Raw genomic sequence first — 16,124 nt, 5'->3', positions numbered from 1 at the left:
AAACTGAAAATGTGCCAGTTCCTTAAAGAGGTTTAGGACACAAGGTGTGCAGAACACTTGGACCTGCACGCAGCATAGAAATTGAGCTTAAAAGGTCAATTTTTGGACTGTGTAATTTATGAAACTAATTATATAATCCCTTCTAGTGTAGATCTCACAAATATATTACTCAAGGTAGGCATTCACTTCTCACATGTATGTTGTGTGAATGGCTGATTAAAAATGTAGCCAATAAGCAGGTATAATAATGTTCAGGCTCCACAAAAATTTGTCTCTCCCCATAACCCACCTGTTTCGTAGCCACATCAGAAAGATTCCTTAATGTCCACAGGCAGTTCTGTACAAGTCTTGGGCTGTTGCTGGTCAGATGTTTCCCCAGTGCTTGCATTCCACCTGTAGGCAAGAGAATGGATTAAACACAGAGCTATAGGCTGCAGCTATGGGCACAGACAAAAGGCACAGCTGGGCACAGGCGGAGAAGGAGGACGAGACCCAAGAAATTTATACTGCAAAGGTATAGGCTGGTCAGAGCCTTACCCATAGTTCCACTGTACGCAAGAAAGAATACAATTTCTCGTAAAAGAAGGAAAACGCTTTAGGAGTAAAACAAAAGCATTTCAGCCTATAGCAGCAGATGTATTTGTTCATATAAATGGGAAACCAAAAGAGGAGCACTGCTAATTTCTCACCAGTGAGATGCATTCAACTGAAGAGAGTTTTGGGAAGCCACACAAGTATGAAAATCGTTTCTGGGGGCTACCAAAGTGCTGCGATTGGCTGCTAGCCCCATGTGGACTGCCTCCAGATGACTTCTTTTTTTGGCATTTGTTTTTATACCTCCAAAACTTGCCAGGAATTCAAAAATGAGCTCTAACTCTGAGAACCCTGGAAGCAACATCCAAATCACCCACCCATCATCTCACTGTCTGCAGAAAACCCGGGATGTGGTGGAGGTGGCATTTCCATGGAACCTTTGGCAGGCCATGGACAGTACATGCTCCAAATGGAGCAAAGATATGTGCTCTATTTTCTGCAGGTAATATGCTCAGCTATTCTAACTAACCAACTGAGGAAATGTTTCCTCAGTCTAGAGTTGATGATAATGACAAATGACACGCAGTAGAAGAGCAAGGGAGCAGAAGTGCAATACAAAGAAATGTGCATTGAGGAACACAGAATGACTATTGATAAAAACTGAAACTGAAGGGGGAAGTCAATGGAAGACTAATTTTACTTACCAGCTTCCACAATGGCTGGTTTATTGCTGGGACACACAGATAATACTTTTAGCACTCGGCTAGTGGTCCACAGAAGCTTCTCGTAATTGTAGTTCCTCATGATCTGAACCAATGCTTGCGGGCCTCCATTTGCCAATATAATTAGCTGTAAAGACAAAAAGGAATATCCACTTATTTGGTCATGTCATCAAACAAGATCTTTGCCCAATTTAGTAAACCAAGGGATACATCAGATTGGGCTACGTCACTCTATTTGGCCATCAGGCTAATAATGAGAGGTCTAGAAGCCCCATCAGCTGATGACCATATCCACACCCCTCCCTGAATCCACTGAGAAATCCCCTTTTAAACTAACCCCTCCTTCCCCCCCAGCAGTGTGTTATAAGGAAATCTTGGAGCTAAAATTTAAAATACTATTTTGCTTTCAAGAAGGACAATGGCCAAGCCCATGGGAACCAAGATATCATCAGGTTCCTTAACGATAGAACTACATAGTGTTTTTATGGTCACGGAAAGGATTATAAGAAATGTATCCTTTGGAGCACTAAGCATGATGAGTATGCTTCAGTTAAATCATAATCAAAAAAAGCACTTTAGCAAATTTACTTCTTACCTTGCTCTCCTGATTTCCGTAGGCCAGAAGTTGCAGACAGTCTGTGGTGATGGCCAAGAACTTGGGGTTATTCTTATTAAGCAAGGGCACCATCTTCTGGAGACCATCTGCCAGACGCACTGCCATCTTTGCCCCTTCCTGGTACAGGAGCAGGTTGTGCAAGGTGGTGATGGCATAGAATAACACAGATTCTACTGGAGAACTACATCAAATAAAAAAAAAAGAAAACAATATGGGAGGTGACTACAGGGAATCAATCATATCTACAGATAGGTTACCTTACTCCTAACAGACAGCAAAAACAAAAAGTCCCACTTGCGAATGGTAAAGTCGGTGCACCAGTACCTGAGCATGCGCACCAGTGCAGGGATGCCACCAGATTTGAAGATAGACAGAAGCCCCTCACGGTGGTGGGACAGATTGTGCAGAATACTGGTGGTACAGCGAGCCGTATCCATGTCACTTGTGTGTTGCATGGTGCGAACCACAGCTGCCACTATCTGGGGAGACTGCATGAGGGCTTTGCGAGATGCCTCTTTCTTGGACAGCTGGTTTACAATCATGGAAGCCTTGTTCACCACCATCTGAGGAAAAGAAATCGGTCATCGATTGGTCAATATGATATCTTGGTTTCAGCTCTATTAACCTAGACTTTCATGCATGCATATATGTTGCAGAAATATTACAATTTTTTTCCTCAACGTGTAAAGATTGTATATGCAGAAAGTGGGGGCGAAAAATGGATTTATACAATCAGCAGCAAGAGCAGAACATTTGCTGATTTTTTGCTGGTTTTATGTTCTCTTTCTCTGTACAGGCTCTTTCTGCCCATTTTCCCCCCACTTCTGTTAAGTATGTGCATTGTTCTTGATGGTATGTGCAGAGGGTACCAGAAGTTGGTTGAAGGACAGAAGCAGGTGGTTACAGCATCCGAACCAGGTGGAGCAGAATGTTCATGACCTTCCTACACCTGTAGCCGTTACCCAACCCACCCTTCAACAGTTGCTCTGTTCCTAGTTAGAATACTAGAAATCCCGCTGCATTCAAACCGAACAGAAATTCATTTTCTCAGTTTCTTCTCCATTTTAATATTATGCAGCAATGGTGGAATAATTTCATGATTCTTTCCGATATGCCTAGAATGGACCCATTTGTTATTTGTAAGATGCCCTTACCGGATCCTCGTCATTAAGCAGCTTTGTCAGTTCAGGAATAGCACGGGTGGCCAGCTCAGCATCATCCTGGTAGTTGATAAGGTGGATGATGGCAGATTTTAGCATTTGGGAGGGTTCTGCCAGTTTCTGTACATTTGTTTGCTGCCCTTCTATCTGGGTGCTGAACAGGTACGAGTGGTCTTCCACCGTTTCCGGATACATCGCCGCTCGGACCCGCTGGGCTCGAGTCGTGTTTAACTGTGATTCCATGTCTGAAAAGGGAAGAAGAGAAATAGTAATTGGTTGATTGAAGTGTTTCCAGTTCAAGTTAGTGAAAAGCAAGGCCGAGGGGTACTTATGTATAGGCTTAAAAGCCCCTAGTCTACCACCAGATATACAAAATACAGATAGGTTAGTTATCTGTTTGCAGATAGGTAGGTGCCAGGGCAAACCCACCCCCAAGCATGGCAAATATAGCTTTATAATCAGAGGGCAATTTAAAAGCATCACTTTACTGCAAAGATACTTTCCACCATGATCATCATCACCAACAAAAGCATTTTGTTTCATTTATATGTTGGGGTATTCAGAAATAACGGCACACTGCATTGTATGGCCAACACAGCCAACTGGATTGTTCCCCGCAAAATGTCAACATGATTCCAAGCTGTCATGTTGCACACATCCAACAAGAAAAATGCTCCAGCCAAATACATATTATTTGTGCATTTTCAAACAGCTAAGTGCTGTGCACAATACCGAAGGGAAACTATCCATATTATGCAGCTGCTTTTCCAGTACAGAACAACCCTCAAATCATACATCACAGCAGTCAATCTCACTTCTAAACAAACAACAACTTCCCTTGAGAAACATCAGAATAACTGCTTGGAAGCAGGCCTAGACTGGCAGTCGGGCCAATGCCAGAGGGGCCGTTGGAAGCTGCCGTAGACTGGCGCTTTAGATTGGTCCTGTATAAGACTGTTTGGACCTTTGTGTACTTGAAATGTCGAGGCCTAGTTTGAATCTTAGTCAAGACACGCTTGGATGGATGGATACATTTGTTTAAGTAAATGGGTGACGGGACCCAGCTGGCACACTAATGCTGAGCAGAAAGCAAACTTGATTTACATTCCAAGTGCAACGTTCCAGCTCCTGCACTGATGATTATGTGGCTCACATCACCCATACATTTGTCACTCCCATAATAGCTGGGCTGAGTGTGTGGGAAGTTCAAGTTCAATCCCACCTGGAAACCACATCTTAAACATTTCCTTTAAGGAAGATTAAAACTCATTAGTGAAGTTACACAAAAGAACTCATTAAGCACTGGTAGCAAAGGGGGATTCTCTGGGTTCATTAAGCCTGCACCTAGCATCATGGGAAATCCCAATTAATCTCAAGGCATCTTTTCAGAGATTGCTTAAATATGCTGTATGTAGTGCAATGCAACAAAGGAGTCTTTCTCTGCCAGTCCAAGGACAGGATCATTGCCACGCTGGGGCTGCCAGCCAAGAAACAAGGAAATGTTACAGTTTCCTCTTGGAAATTCACATGGACCAAATCTGCTATCAGTGCAAATACACAAACAATGGATTGCAGAGCTAAAATAGCTGCCAATGTTTATTCCCCTGTAGAGCTGTGAAGCAGTACTTCATTTATAATACCCCTTATGCCAGAGTAGCATCACACTGGCCCACCAGGCTACAATAGGCCTCTCTGTACACCCAGCCATTTGGCCTTGCATACCGTGATCATTCTATAGTAGTGCAAGAGTGGAAATGGAAGGACGGATAGATTATATTATATAAACCAAAAAGAAGGTTGGAGAGTATACATATGGTATTGGATCTTCTGGTGGGGCCAGTGCCCAGGTTAAAATGCCCTCTCTTCCTTCCCCTTAAAAAGACCCTTTTTCTTAAGCTCCTGAGGAGCAGCATTGTGCTCATCTGTCACCTCCGTGCCACTTACCTGGATTCTGCTGCTGTGTGTAAGTTGTGGTTTTGACAGTGGTGTAACTGCGGGGATAGGCCACGCCGTCATCCTCCTCAATGACCATTTTCCCATTTAATGATGGCGACGACGTATTTATTCCAGAGTTAATGCCAGAGTCGTATGTGTACGTTTTCTGCCACTCCGTCACTTTCATTGGCATATCCACTACGTCTACCATATCCATTCTACTTCTGTGAAAAGAACATGTTATGGATTAGCAAACTGCCATCGTCTTTATTCTTTTTGTTCATATTTAGTCTCAATTTCGCTATAAGTCTGCCTCTCCTACATGTTCAGTAAACCCTTGTAAAACAACAACGGCCCTTATAAAAAGCCAAATGACAGGGATACGGACTCATTATCAGCAAAAATACAGTGCCACAAAAAAGTAGGCTGAAATCCAAAAAGAAGAACCAAGCTCGCCAACAATATCTGCTGATGATTTACATTCTTCCACTGTTTGTCACAGGCAGTGATTAGAATGGCTTGTTTTACTCAGTAAGAGCAGTTCATTTCTACCGATTTTTCTAGTCAGAAAATCAGAATAATCAGCAATAAGAAGGAATAATGAAACACTGTGCTCAGTGGGCAAATTACATTTATTTCCCGTGAATATTACTGAACATTATCCCTGATACTGCCCAAGCGGCTGCCAAATGAACAACAATTGGAATGACCACTAAATACAATTACGTATAAAAAGGAGGAATGCAGGAGACTTATTTGAGCTGCTGTAATTAGCAAAGCAAAATAAAAGTTATCTACAGCAGCTGCTTAAGGTGGAAATGTTCATGAAGGACACAGCTGCCCAGGGAATTAAATTAATTAATAAACGGGGAAAATCCATTGTCCACACTTGCGGTTGAAACTGTAGAAGTAGATTTACAGGATGTGTCTTGCGTAAAAGCCAATTTCCCCCCCATTAAGCAGCTGCCCTCCCACTGGCCAAGGCTTAATTAGTGATGGACTAACCAAGAGCCACAGGACACATTATCCACAGGTGATGAATAATAATGAAAGTAAGAAATGTATAGAAGGTGCAGGAAAACCGCACATACCAGGAGGACGATGAAACAAGGGATGGGATAGAGAAAGCAAATATAAGAATACATCATTTATTTATAGGGTAGGAATGGCTGATGCACGGCACATTATTAAAGACAATAGAGGAAACACACGACAATAGGTGCAGCAAACAGACAATAGCAAAGGAAGTCTGTGATTTCTGATGGAGAAGCAGAAGGAGACAAAGAAATGCCTCGCAGCTTAAATAATAACACAAATATAAATTGGGGGGGGGTGGCAATCACAACAATAAACAGGCAAAGACAACGAAGGCTGCTTTTCTGGCACACCCTGAACTGGAATGTCACTTCATGGCTTCCTTAAAACCAGGGAAGGGGGGGGGCTGATGCACTCGGGATACAGGAGAAGCAGGGGCTAGGGTGGGAGTCGGTGCTCTTTCTTCTCTTGGAACCCTTCTTAGACATCGAAGGGCCCTTGACTGTGCTCATACATGGACCACATGGTACAGTGCCGAATAATCCATATCACCGGACACAGGAAAGAAGAGCTACACTAAAGACACTCAGTTTGCTTTCTGTTGGATGTCATCTAAATAGAAACATGACATAACATGGACATGAGATTTTTTTCAATTGTTAATTTACGGGCCAGGACTGAAATATGGGTCACCATAATGTTTATGGTGCCTCCTTACTATGCCTCTTAATACAGTATTAATTTGCCAACACAGACAATGGTAATTAAAATAGCTTTCATAACTTATTCTAACCCAATCACTGGTTTGTGAAGCTGACTTCCAGGTTTTGCCTCGGGCCCCAAAGAGGCACTGCCCTTATTTATAGCGACTCCAAAGCAAGGGTCAAATTCTTAAAGATGAAGGTGTTAACCTCCATGGGATCAGTTCAAAACTGGACACTCCAAATAGTCTATATTTACAAAATAAATATAATGGGTTGTATGAATTTCACAGGTCCTGCAAAGTGAAGGGGTAGGGATTATTTTTCTTCATTTGTGAGAACGTGCACTGGGCAAGAGACCATAAGCTAAACTAGATTGGCCCTTCAACATTAATGGGCCACACAGGCCAGAATATCCCTGCTTATAGCATATAAAAACCATGACTAACTTTAATCACCTCGATGATAATGCTGTCAGGAGTCCATATTTTGCTCACCACAAAGTACTGGTTATACTGGTTTCCACAAACATACCCAGACCTGAAGACAAAAAGTCTGGAGATGTACTTGCTATACTATGCAGTTGCAATAAAGCATGTCTGGGCTCAAGGGAAGGTTTGAATATCTTCTAAGTCCAAGACATCAAGAGTGTTTGGCTACCTTTACTATATCACACAGGCAGACACACAGTAGGAACCCCTTATGGACCTAAACCATGAAAATGCTTAAAACGACTGCATACAAAAGCCATCAAAGGGAACATTAAGCCCAAAATGACTTTGCAGGCTCCCTCTCCTCTCTCATACGTGAGACTTTCCTGAAGCTGCCGGCATTGTCACTATTCACCAACGTAATGGGATTTGATGTCTCTTCCCAAGATGAGCAAGGAGGTCGCCTGTCAAGCACATTACCTCTTCCACTGTGTTAAATAATGCACTAAGTGACACATTCACTTTCCATCTAAGGCATCAGACAACAGGCCAGGGAAGGAGAAGGTCTCTTTCCAGAGTCTGATTTAGTTCGGCCCGACTTGAGCGGCATATAAAAAAGAACCAAGGCTACCTGCAAGGGAGGACAAAACAAAATGATGTCCCATAAAAAGTGTTTATACACTGAAGAGGCTGTTAAGGCATAATTCCCCTGCAGTATATCATGCAGCAATCCAAGCATTTCTTTTGCATTTTCCACAAGGACGAGGGCAAAGGCACATTTATAATACAAAAGAGCCATAAATAACCTGCAGAATAAATATATCCTTATAAAGGGTGCTTAGTGATGCTTTTGCAATTTTTACGCACTGCTGGTTCTGACTTTTAATATCGCAAAAATCAGCTCCTTTTCAGTCAAAATCTGTGGCACTGGCCTTTCGGGAGGCTCTTAGCCTGAAAGTCACTTAGTATGAGCTTTGGGCAGAAAGCAGTTTGCTAAATACATCCAATAGCCCATCTTGAAGGTCAATTAGGTTTAGATTTGGGATTAAAAAAAAAGTATATGCTAGCTATTCTTGCAACTATGGCTGGCACAGCAGTACGATTCTAGATGTGTAACTGTGTTGGAAGCTAAAGGGGCTCTGGCAAAAGGCAGGAGGGGGTCTTGAACAAAGACAAAAAAAAAACCCTGCAAAAGTCTCTACAATCTCCATAACACTTCCTTAAATGACCATCTTCTAGCTTTGAACCTCAAAAGAGTCTCTCTTGGAAAAAGGAGTTATGACTGGGGCAGCCATGCTATGGACTTAATGAACTGAAGAACACCGTCCACAAAAAGCAACCTGTCTGAAAAATGAGGAAAGTCAACCCTTGGCAACCTTAGCACACGCTCACATTTTTTAGGAGAGATGTCTCAACAGTCATAATTGGCTTTCAGAGTACTAAACATTCACAACAAAAGAAAAGGAGTATTACCCTGCAAGTGAAAGCTTTGGACGTGTTAGTGCAAGTACAATTATTCTCGATAGGACACAATATTCCCAAGGAACCACATTTATCATTCGTTCAGTTGAGCTGTGAAGGTCAGAGAGAAAGTGAATGAACATGCACCACATCTAATACTCCTCTGACAGGCAGTGGAATTTTTTGTGTGGAAGATGGAGAAATGCAATAATTTTACTTACAGAGTTTTTAAACCTGCCAGACTGACCAGATGCCAGTTGGGCAGGACCATCAGAGGTCCCCATATATGGGCCAATGACAACAAATGCACCGACCACAACAACAATGTAGCCCTTGCCCCAACAAGATTTTTAAACCTGGACAGATATTGGTTGGGCAGGCCTGTCTGAGGTCTCCATACAAAGGCCAATAAGCTGGCACATTGGGAAAATGCCCTCCTTGAGGTGAGTGATATCCCTTTTATCAAGGATGGCTCGGCTAATAGCTGGTCCAGTATAGTCACGGTTTTGTTATGAACGTTTGTTATCACAGGCAAGCTGCTGAAATTCAAGGAAAAACAAAAAGAGTTCAATGCCACTGCATGTAGCTTGGAAACACAAGGTAAAAATGGAAAAGCAATCTACAATGACAGATTTTTAGAAACAGATTCTTTTATGTCTGGGATAGCCTAAAGTTCAGCTTTATTGTAATGCCAAGCACTGCTCAAAGCATTTCCAGAAGACGTGGAATGATCCACATGGGCTTGTTTGGTGGAAGAGATATGAAACCCTGGAGATGCAAAGTTAATCCTGACTAACATGCCCCAATCTCCCCCAGCTCATTACTGCTTGTTACAATTATCTCATTAATTAGACGGACTTATAGTGGGACATGGAAAGGGGAACTGAATTTTGCAGATGAGCAAGGTCAGCTGTTTTCAAATGCCTCCTTTCAACAATTTCCATTCAAATATTCGTTCACTTTTTGTATATTGAACTATGATGCTGTAAAATCTTCACTTCCATCCCTTTAAACCTGCTGCAAAACTGGCCAACTAACCAACATCACAAGGCTAAAGAGATTTTTTTTATTTGTCAACTGGCTCTTTTGTGTAGCTTTTTTCAACAAGCAAAGTCTCTTTTGTGGAGCTTTTAGGAAAGAATGAAGATATGTGGCCCCTATATGGACGGATAGTTACTGCTGATCTGTAGACGCCTCACCAAGTTGGCCGATAATGGATTTGACCCACCAGCTAGGTCAGTCCAAAAGATCTAGCAGTGTATGGCCAATGTGACTTTTAAGCTTCAAGCAACTGGACAGTAACAAGACCAGCAACTCTACTGCCTAGAGATCCAACTGGCACCCAATTTATGTGCTCACATTCCACTGACCCAAAAGCTACTGGCAGTACAGTTCACTACACTACACTACAATAAACATGCATTCTACTTGTTCAAAATGAAAGGATATTAAACAGCACAGAAGAATACCATAGTTGTGAAGCCAAGCAGCTGCTTTTTCACAGGCCTTGGAACTGCTTCTGTCAGTTGTAGAATACAGCAACAAGTATGCACGGATGACCAAGAACCATTCTTTGACATACACAATGATATAGCCCTTCTGTGCTTTTACCCCTTCTTGTAAAGTAGGAGGATACCAGAAGTTAACAAAAGATACCAGAAGTGTAAAAAAACACTTGTGCCTTTATATGGTCATGAAATACCTTGATGACTTCAAATAAGCTCGTATTTTACAGTAGACAGTCCATTACTCCCTATACATTTCCTACATGCTCCTATAAACAAACATCTGGCTCCTAATTCTTTTCCATATGTGTCATCCCACTTGGCCGGAAGCAAAACTGGTCCTCAGACATTTAATGAGTCGCTGCTGCTTTCACATCATTTGGGTTTAGCCTTCTTAATCGAGGAGTAGAGGTCCACAGATCCAGCACCTTCAGAATAAGCACGATAGCGCTATATAAATAAATGATGATATGCAAGGACTTCAGACAAGGGAAGAAGATCCCTCCTACTGCTCATTAAAGTTTGGGGGGATATACCACTCAAGTCGCAAATTCCTCTCTAAGGATCACTAGCTGACAACCAAGGAAAAATAAGATCCAGCAAACACAGGGCGGCTATAGGACACAGAGTTTAGCACAGTACCCTGTTTGTTTACAAAATAGTGCAGCTATGGAATCAATTAAACAAAGCCAAAATCCTCAAAAAAAAACAACAATGCCACCCCACAGAATATGGAGTAAACAACTCCTAACCCCTGGATGAATAAGTCTTCTAACATCAGACAACTGCTTGTAACCTAATCCAGCATAATTATATACCATACAGATTTGAGGCATACAGGCATGGGACTGGTTATCTAGAATGCTTGAGACCTGGGGCTTTCCAGATAAGGGAGCTTTCTGTAATTTGTAGCACTATTATATACAGTTAATTTTTCAGGTGAACATTATTGCAAAGCAAACATTACATGAACATCGCATTGCAAACAGAAAAAGAATATGTACTTAAATATCATCAAGTGAAAGCAGTTTAAGTTCCCAGCTGAAAAGCAAAGCCTTCAGGATAAAATACAAAGCAACTTACAATTGCTTCTTAGCTGAAATATTTTAACTTGAGCACTAGCAAATATGGCCTCTGGCACCAAGTGAACGCCAGAGCGGGAATTTCTGGTCAATTAGTTGGCCGCACACAGCAGTGGGGAAGGCACGGGTCAGTGTGCAAGAGCTTCTTGTCTCTGGGCCACGGAGAGACTTGGAAATACAGGAGCAGCCTTTCAGGCCTTTTGTGCAACAATACAGAATAAAAAAAGAAGGAATTATAAACAGAACGAGTCAGCGAGCACACAAAATCTTTGTATTCTTTAGATAAGGCCGACTGGGCAAAGTAGAAAAGGGAAAAGCAACGGTAACAATGGGCGACAAGGCTCTCTGTGGTTTCTCTCTACCTTCCACTCATTATCTGCACATCACAGCCTGTTCCAGGCCAACAATCCTCGCGTCCAAATGGAAAAGCGGAGAGAGAAAATGGTTTAGAAAAATAAAAAAGAATGTAAATTGAAAGGACTCTGGAGAAGGGACACAAATATATTATTGCTTATAATATATATTGTTTTGCCCAATAACAAACCAAACCCCAACCCTCATTTCAGGTCAGATTTGAGAAAGAGTCTTTTATTTGTCAACATAATGTCTTACAACTTCAGTTTATGTTATATATATTATACTCTACATACATATATACATACATACTGTACAATATGCTCTTCCACAAATACCTTGGAAGCAGCTTTGTATTTTTCCTGCCTCTGGATCTCTAGGCAGGCAGGACCTGCTAACTCTCCTGATTAAACTCTAGTCCTTGTTATTGTAAAATCCATGTTTGGGATGTACAATGGCTCACAAACCATTCCCATTAAGGCACGTCAATGGATTTGTAATCACAATACTGAAATGAGAAGAACTGGTCACTATGCACCACCCCCATTTCCCTATTGAAAGGACTTCCAGCACCCTGGAGACCCAGAACACTCATAATCTATGTCTTTTGTTAACAGCCTTTTATAGAGGTCTCATAAGGTCACGGCGGCAATTCTTCCATTACAGTAATCAGTAGTCATGCTACATGTACCCCTACATTGCACCTAAAGCAGCCACTCGCCTACAGATGTTTGAAGAAGTGGGATTGGAAAAATCACTACCAAAACTATTTGCATTCAAATATTTGCTGCTGTGATCTTTTGGCCACCAGCTCAAGATCATCTGATGGATCACAATCCACCATATTGGCACCCCCTGTACTAAAGAATGATTTCTAAGCTCAACACTAAAATGTACCGTTCTGCACAGTAGGGACCTGACCTCCATTGACCGAAAGAGGAAATCTAATCAGGTCAGGAGGACATGGATGACTTGAAAGTCTGGCTAGACAAGTCCATTGGTATGTAGATGCAGTTGGTCAATGAGGATAGACAGTGTATAGAAAACCATAGGGTTTATGCAGCAGTGTAGATTGGGTCAAGAAACCAAAAAGCAGGATAGTTGACAGTAGGCCTGGGTGAGGAACCAGTTAATCATCAAGGCTAGGAAACAGCTATGGAGTAGTGATGCGAGTAGTGATGGGCGAATCTGTCCTGTTTCTCTATACCAAAAAATGTGCAAGATGCATTGAAGTCAGTGGATGTTTTTTCTTTGCGACATCAAGCCAAGTCAACCATTTTAATATAATTATAAAGCAAAAAATGCATAATCTTGATGTAACCTATATAAGTACTGAAGCACATACAAAATTCCCTCTAAGACCGGCAAATCACAATAAATATGGGTTGAAAGGGACTGTTGATCCCAACACTAACATATCCCATTCCTCGGGGCTAAAGGACAAATTCTTATCAGCATCGTGTTTCATGCAGTTTGTCTACATCAGTAATAAGATCATACGGAGCCTCCTGGATGTGCATTAACCTAATACTTGCAGCTTACTGGAATTCCGCCATAACACTATCTATAACAGGATCTGAACAATATATATATATATAACCTTTATACCTCAATGTGACATGCACACACCAAGGAACAATTACTTTCCCTTTGATAGCGAGTGCATGTGATCTGCATTTCTCTGAATTATCCCGCTTATTGTAATTGGCCTCAAGAACGCGGTTGTGCTTCTTAGCAGACCTATAACAATTAGCTTCTGGCTTCAGATGATTCTTAATCATGAAGACCATTTAATATATTTCTTGAATTCTAATCCTTCATTTATACAGGACAGACATTCTGCAACACTCTACAGAGATTATACATCGTTCCCTGTTGCAGCAGAGCTAACAATCTATGGTTCGACCACATTAACAGTTTTATCAGGAGCCAGATAACCTGTATGTTTTTGGATCATGGGTGGAAAATGGAGTAGCTGGAAGAAAACCAGCACAGACAAGGAGAGAACAGACACCCTGCAGGCAGGGCCTGGAATCGAACCTGGACACCATCTCCGATATTTAAAAAATAGATATAAGATTTATAAAAGGACTGTACATATTTCCCCATACAGAAAAGTGTTGCAGCATTAGAGACCAATGGCTATAACTATAATATAGTGCTCCAATAGCAGATGTATTAAATATATATATATTTGATGTAAACAGACAATTTAATTGGATGCTTTGTACTTGCGCACAGAGGGAGAAACCTACTAGACATTGAAACTATTGAGAATCCATTAGCACGCGATGCATTGGACAACAACTGCTTGTGGCTTAGATGTAAATGTGCCGCAAAGTGAATTATGTCATGGCAGCTCCACAGGAGTATCACCTAATTATCCTCCAAGTGGCCTTCAAACCTCCCGGAGACGGAAAACACAAGATGCCCCATGCTACGGGCTCAATACATGCCGCCACTTGGAAGTTGTAACACGCCATCTTTAACACTTTCGTGTTTTATATACATTTAAAGGCTTTTATTTGCAATTCTAAACTGCATCATCTTTTCCTCTATGTCCCCTCTGCACTACTCCTTCTGACTCTTGAAACAATGTAGCTTAGAAATACATCTGCTTTTCATTATGTACATTTACTTTTTACATTTGTTTTCAGCTGATGCCCCTTTTAACTGCTTATAGGATACCTGCTGTGCAAATCTGTCCTGCAACCTGAATGGCAACCTCCATCGATAACAGAGACTAAAGGTGGCCATAGACCCACCATATAAAACCAATTTGTACAATTTGGTGCCAGTATGGTGGGAGCTGAGCCTACTGTATAGGCAGGACACTTGGATGTTGGTCAGCTCGTCGATTGGGCACCTTTGAAGGGACCTGAACATGGGCCATTGTTAGTGCTGAATTATCAGATGCAGGTAGAATTCTACTGTTTATATTTGTATATCTGACCATTCAGCTCTACACCTTTGTATTGAAACTATCGTTCCAGTTAAAATCTTTTCCAGGAAAGATTGTAATTGTAACATCTATGGCCACCTTAAGGGGCAAATTTACTTAAGGTGGCCATACACGGGCCGATAAAAGCTGGAGACAGACCGAGTCGGCAGCTTATTGGCCCGTGTATGGGGGCCCCCGACGGGCTTCCCCGATCGAGATCTGGCCGCAAGTCGGCCAGATCTCGATCGGATGGGGTTAAAAATCCCGTCGGATCGCGGCCGCATCTGTTCGTTGATGCGGTCCCGCGATCCGACCGCCCGTTTGCGAACGCTAGGATCCGATCGTTGGGCCCTAGGGCCCATGATCGGATCAGCCCGATATTGCCCACCTCAAGGTGGGCATATCGGAGGGAGATCCGCTCGTTTGGCGATGTCGCCAAACGAGCGGAGCTATCCATGTATGGCCACCTTTAGGTATGAATTTTCACTTTGGGAAACTTGGCCATACTTTACCCAACGTCGTCAGACATTATTTTGTATCCGATATGCGTATTTTTCAAAAAATGCAAAACTCCGTCTCAGCAAATAAACGCTTGCATACTAAAATACATCAGCGTGAATGTTTCTTAGCGAATATACTCTAGCGTTACTTTCTTTCTAGTGATACTTTGTTTTATATACTTACGTCAATTTAAATATGGGTGGTATATACAAGTCATATACTGTATATGTATTTATTAGTAATTGTTGGTGAAATTGCTGGAAGTGGCCATTTCTTATTAAAAATGTCCAAGGAAGCAAAATAACGACAAAAAAAAAAAAAAAGAGATCCTCTATTGCCCTAGATATGAAAACGTGGCATCGGCTTCAAATGGTTAAAAAACAGTGACACATAACCCCACATTAAAATATGAAAAAACGCAGGCGCTTTATCTTTTGCTATGACTTTTTTTGGAAAATATGATATGATGTCACTGACATAATAATGTTGAGGCTGTAGCTCCAGGTAGAAGCTGGTGAAATAGACTTTGGCTAAAAGGGCAACGTATTGGAAAGTTCACACTTTGATAAATTTGTGGATTAATAAACATTTGTCTGGGCGAAAATTTTCTTGCATTGAGCTTTTTCACTGTTGAATTGTCTTCTACGCCTTAGTAAATTGGTGATGTCCCTGCGGCTTGTCATTTTGGCGAATTTATAATTAAAAATTTTTAAAAAAATTTAGTAAATTTTCCCCTGAGGGTAAGGGCACACCTGGCGATTCGGGGAGATTTAGTCGCCTGGCGACTAATCGCCTCTTCTTTGGGGCGACTAATCTCCTCAAACGGCTTCCGCCGGCTATAATGAAAAATCGCCTGTGGCATGGCACACGTGGTGCTTCATTTTCCGAAGTTGCCTCACAAGGAAACTTTGGGGCGACTTTGGAATACGAAACGTTGCGTGTGCCATGCCGCAGGTGATTTTTCATTATAGCTGGCGGAAGACAGGGGAAAGCCGTTCGGGGAGATTAGTCGTCAGACGACTAAATCTCCCCGAATCGCCAGGTGTGCCCTTGCCCTAAGGGTCCCTAGCAATAAAAAGAGGGGATTTCGCCTTTGCAAAAAACATATTGGCCCTTACTTTCTTGTGAAGAACCATGTCCTGACAG

General features: G+C 41.9%; 1 protein-coding gene across 1 annotated transcript in view; it reads right to left on the bottom strand.

The window, feature by feature from the left end:
• jup.L (junction plakoglobin L homeolog) overlaps positions 1 to 16,124 on the bottom strand; it is a 33,610-nt gene that overhangs the window by 8,938 nt on the left and 8,548 nt on the right. Inside the window, exons 2-7 of the mRNA XM_041576509.1 lie at positions 4,977 to 5,191; positions 3,027 to 3,277; positions 2,197 to 2,435; positions 1,852 to 2,053; positions 1,239 to 1,383; positions 290 to 393 (exon numbers count right to left, since the gene is read on the bottom strand). Of these exons, the coding sequence (XP_041432443.1) occupies positions 290 to 393; positions 1,239 to 1,383; positions 1,852 to 2,053; positions 2,197 to 2,435; positions 3,027 to 3,277; positions 4,977 to 5,184 (1,149 nt within the window). The 5' untranslated portion in view covers positions 5,185 to 5,191. The remainder of the gene's footprint in view (positions 1 to 289; positions 394 to 1,238; positions 1,384 to 1,851; positions 2,054 to 2,196; positions 2,436 to 3,026; positions 3,278 to 4,976; positions 5,192 to 16,124) is intronic.

This window comes from Xenopus laevis, chromosome 9_10L (assembly GCF_017654675.1).
Source record: "Xenopus laevis strain J_2021 chromosome 9_10L, Xenopus_laevis_v10.1, whole genome shotgun sequence".
NCBI classification, from domain to species: Eukaryota; Metazoa; Chordata; class Amphibia; order Anura; family Pipidae; genus Xenopus; species Xenopus laevis.
Note: the sequence above shows the minus strand (reverse complement) of the source record. Positions and strands in the feature narration are given on the sequence as shown.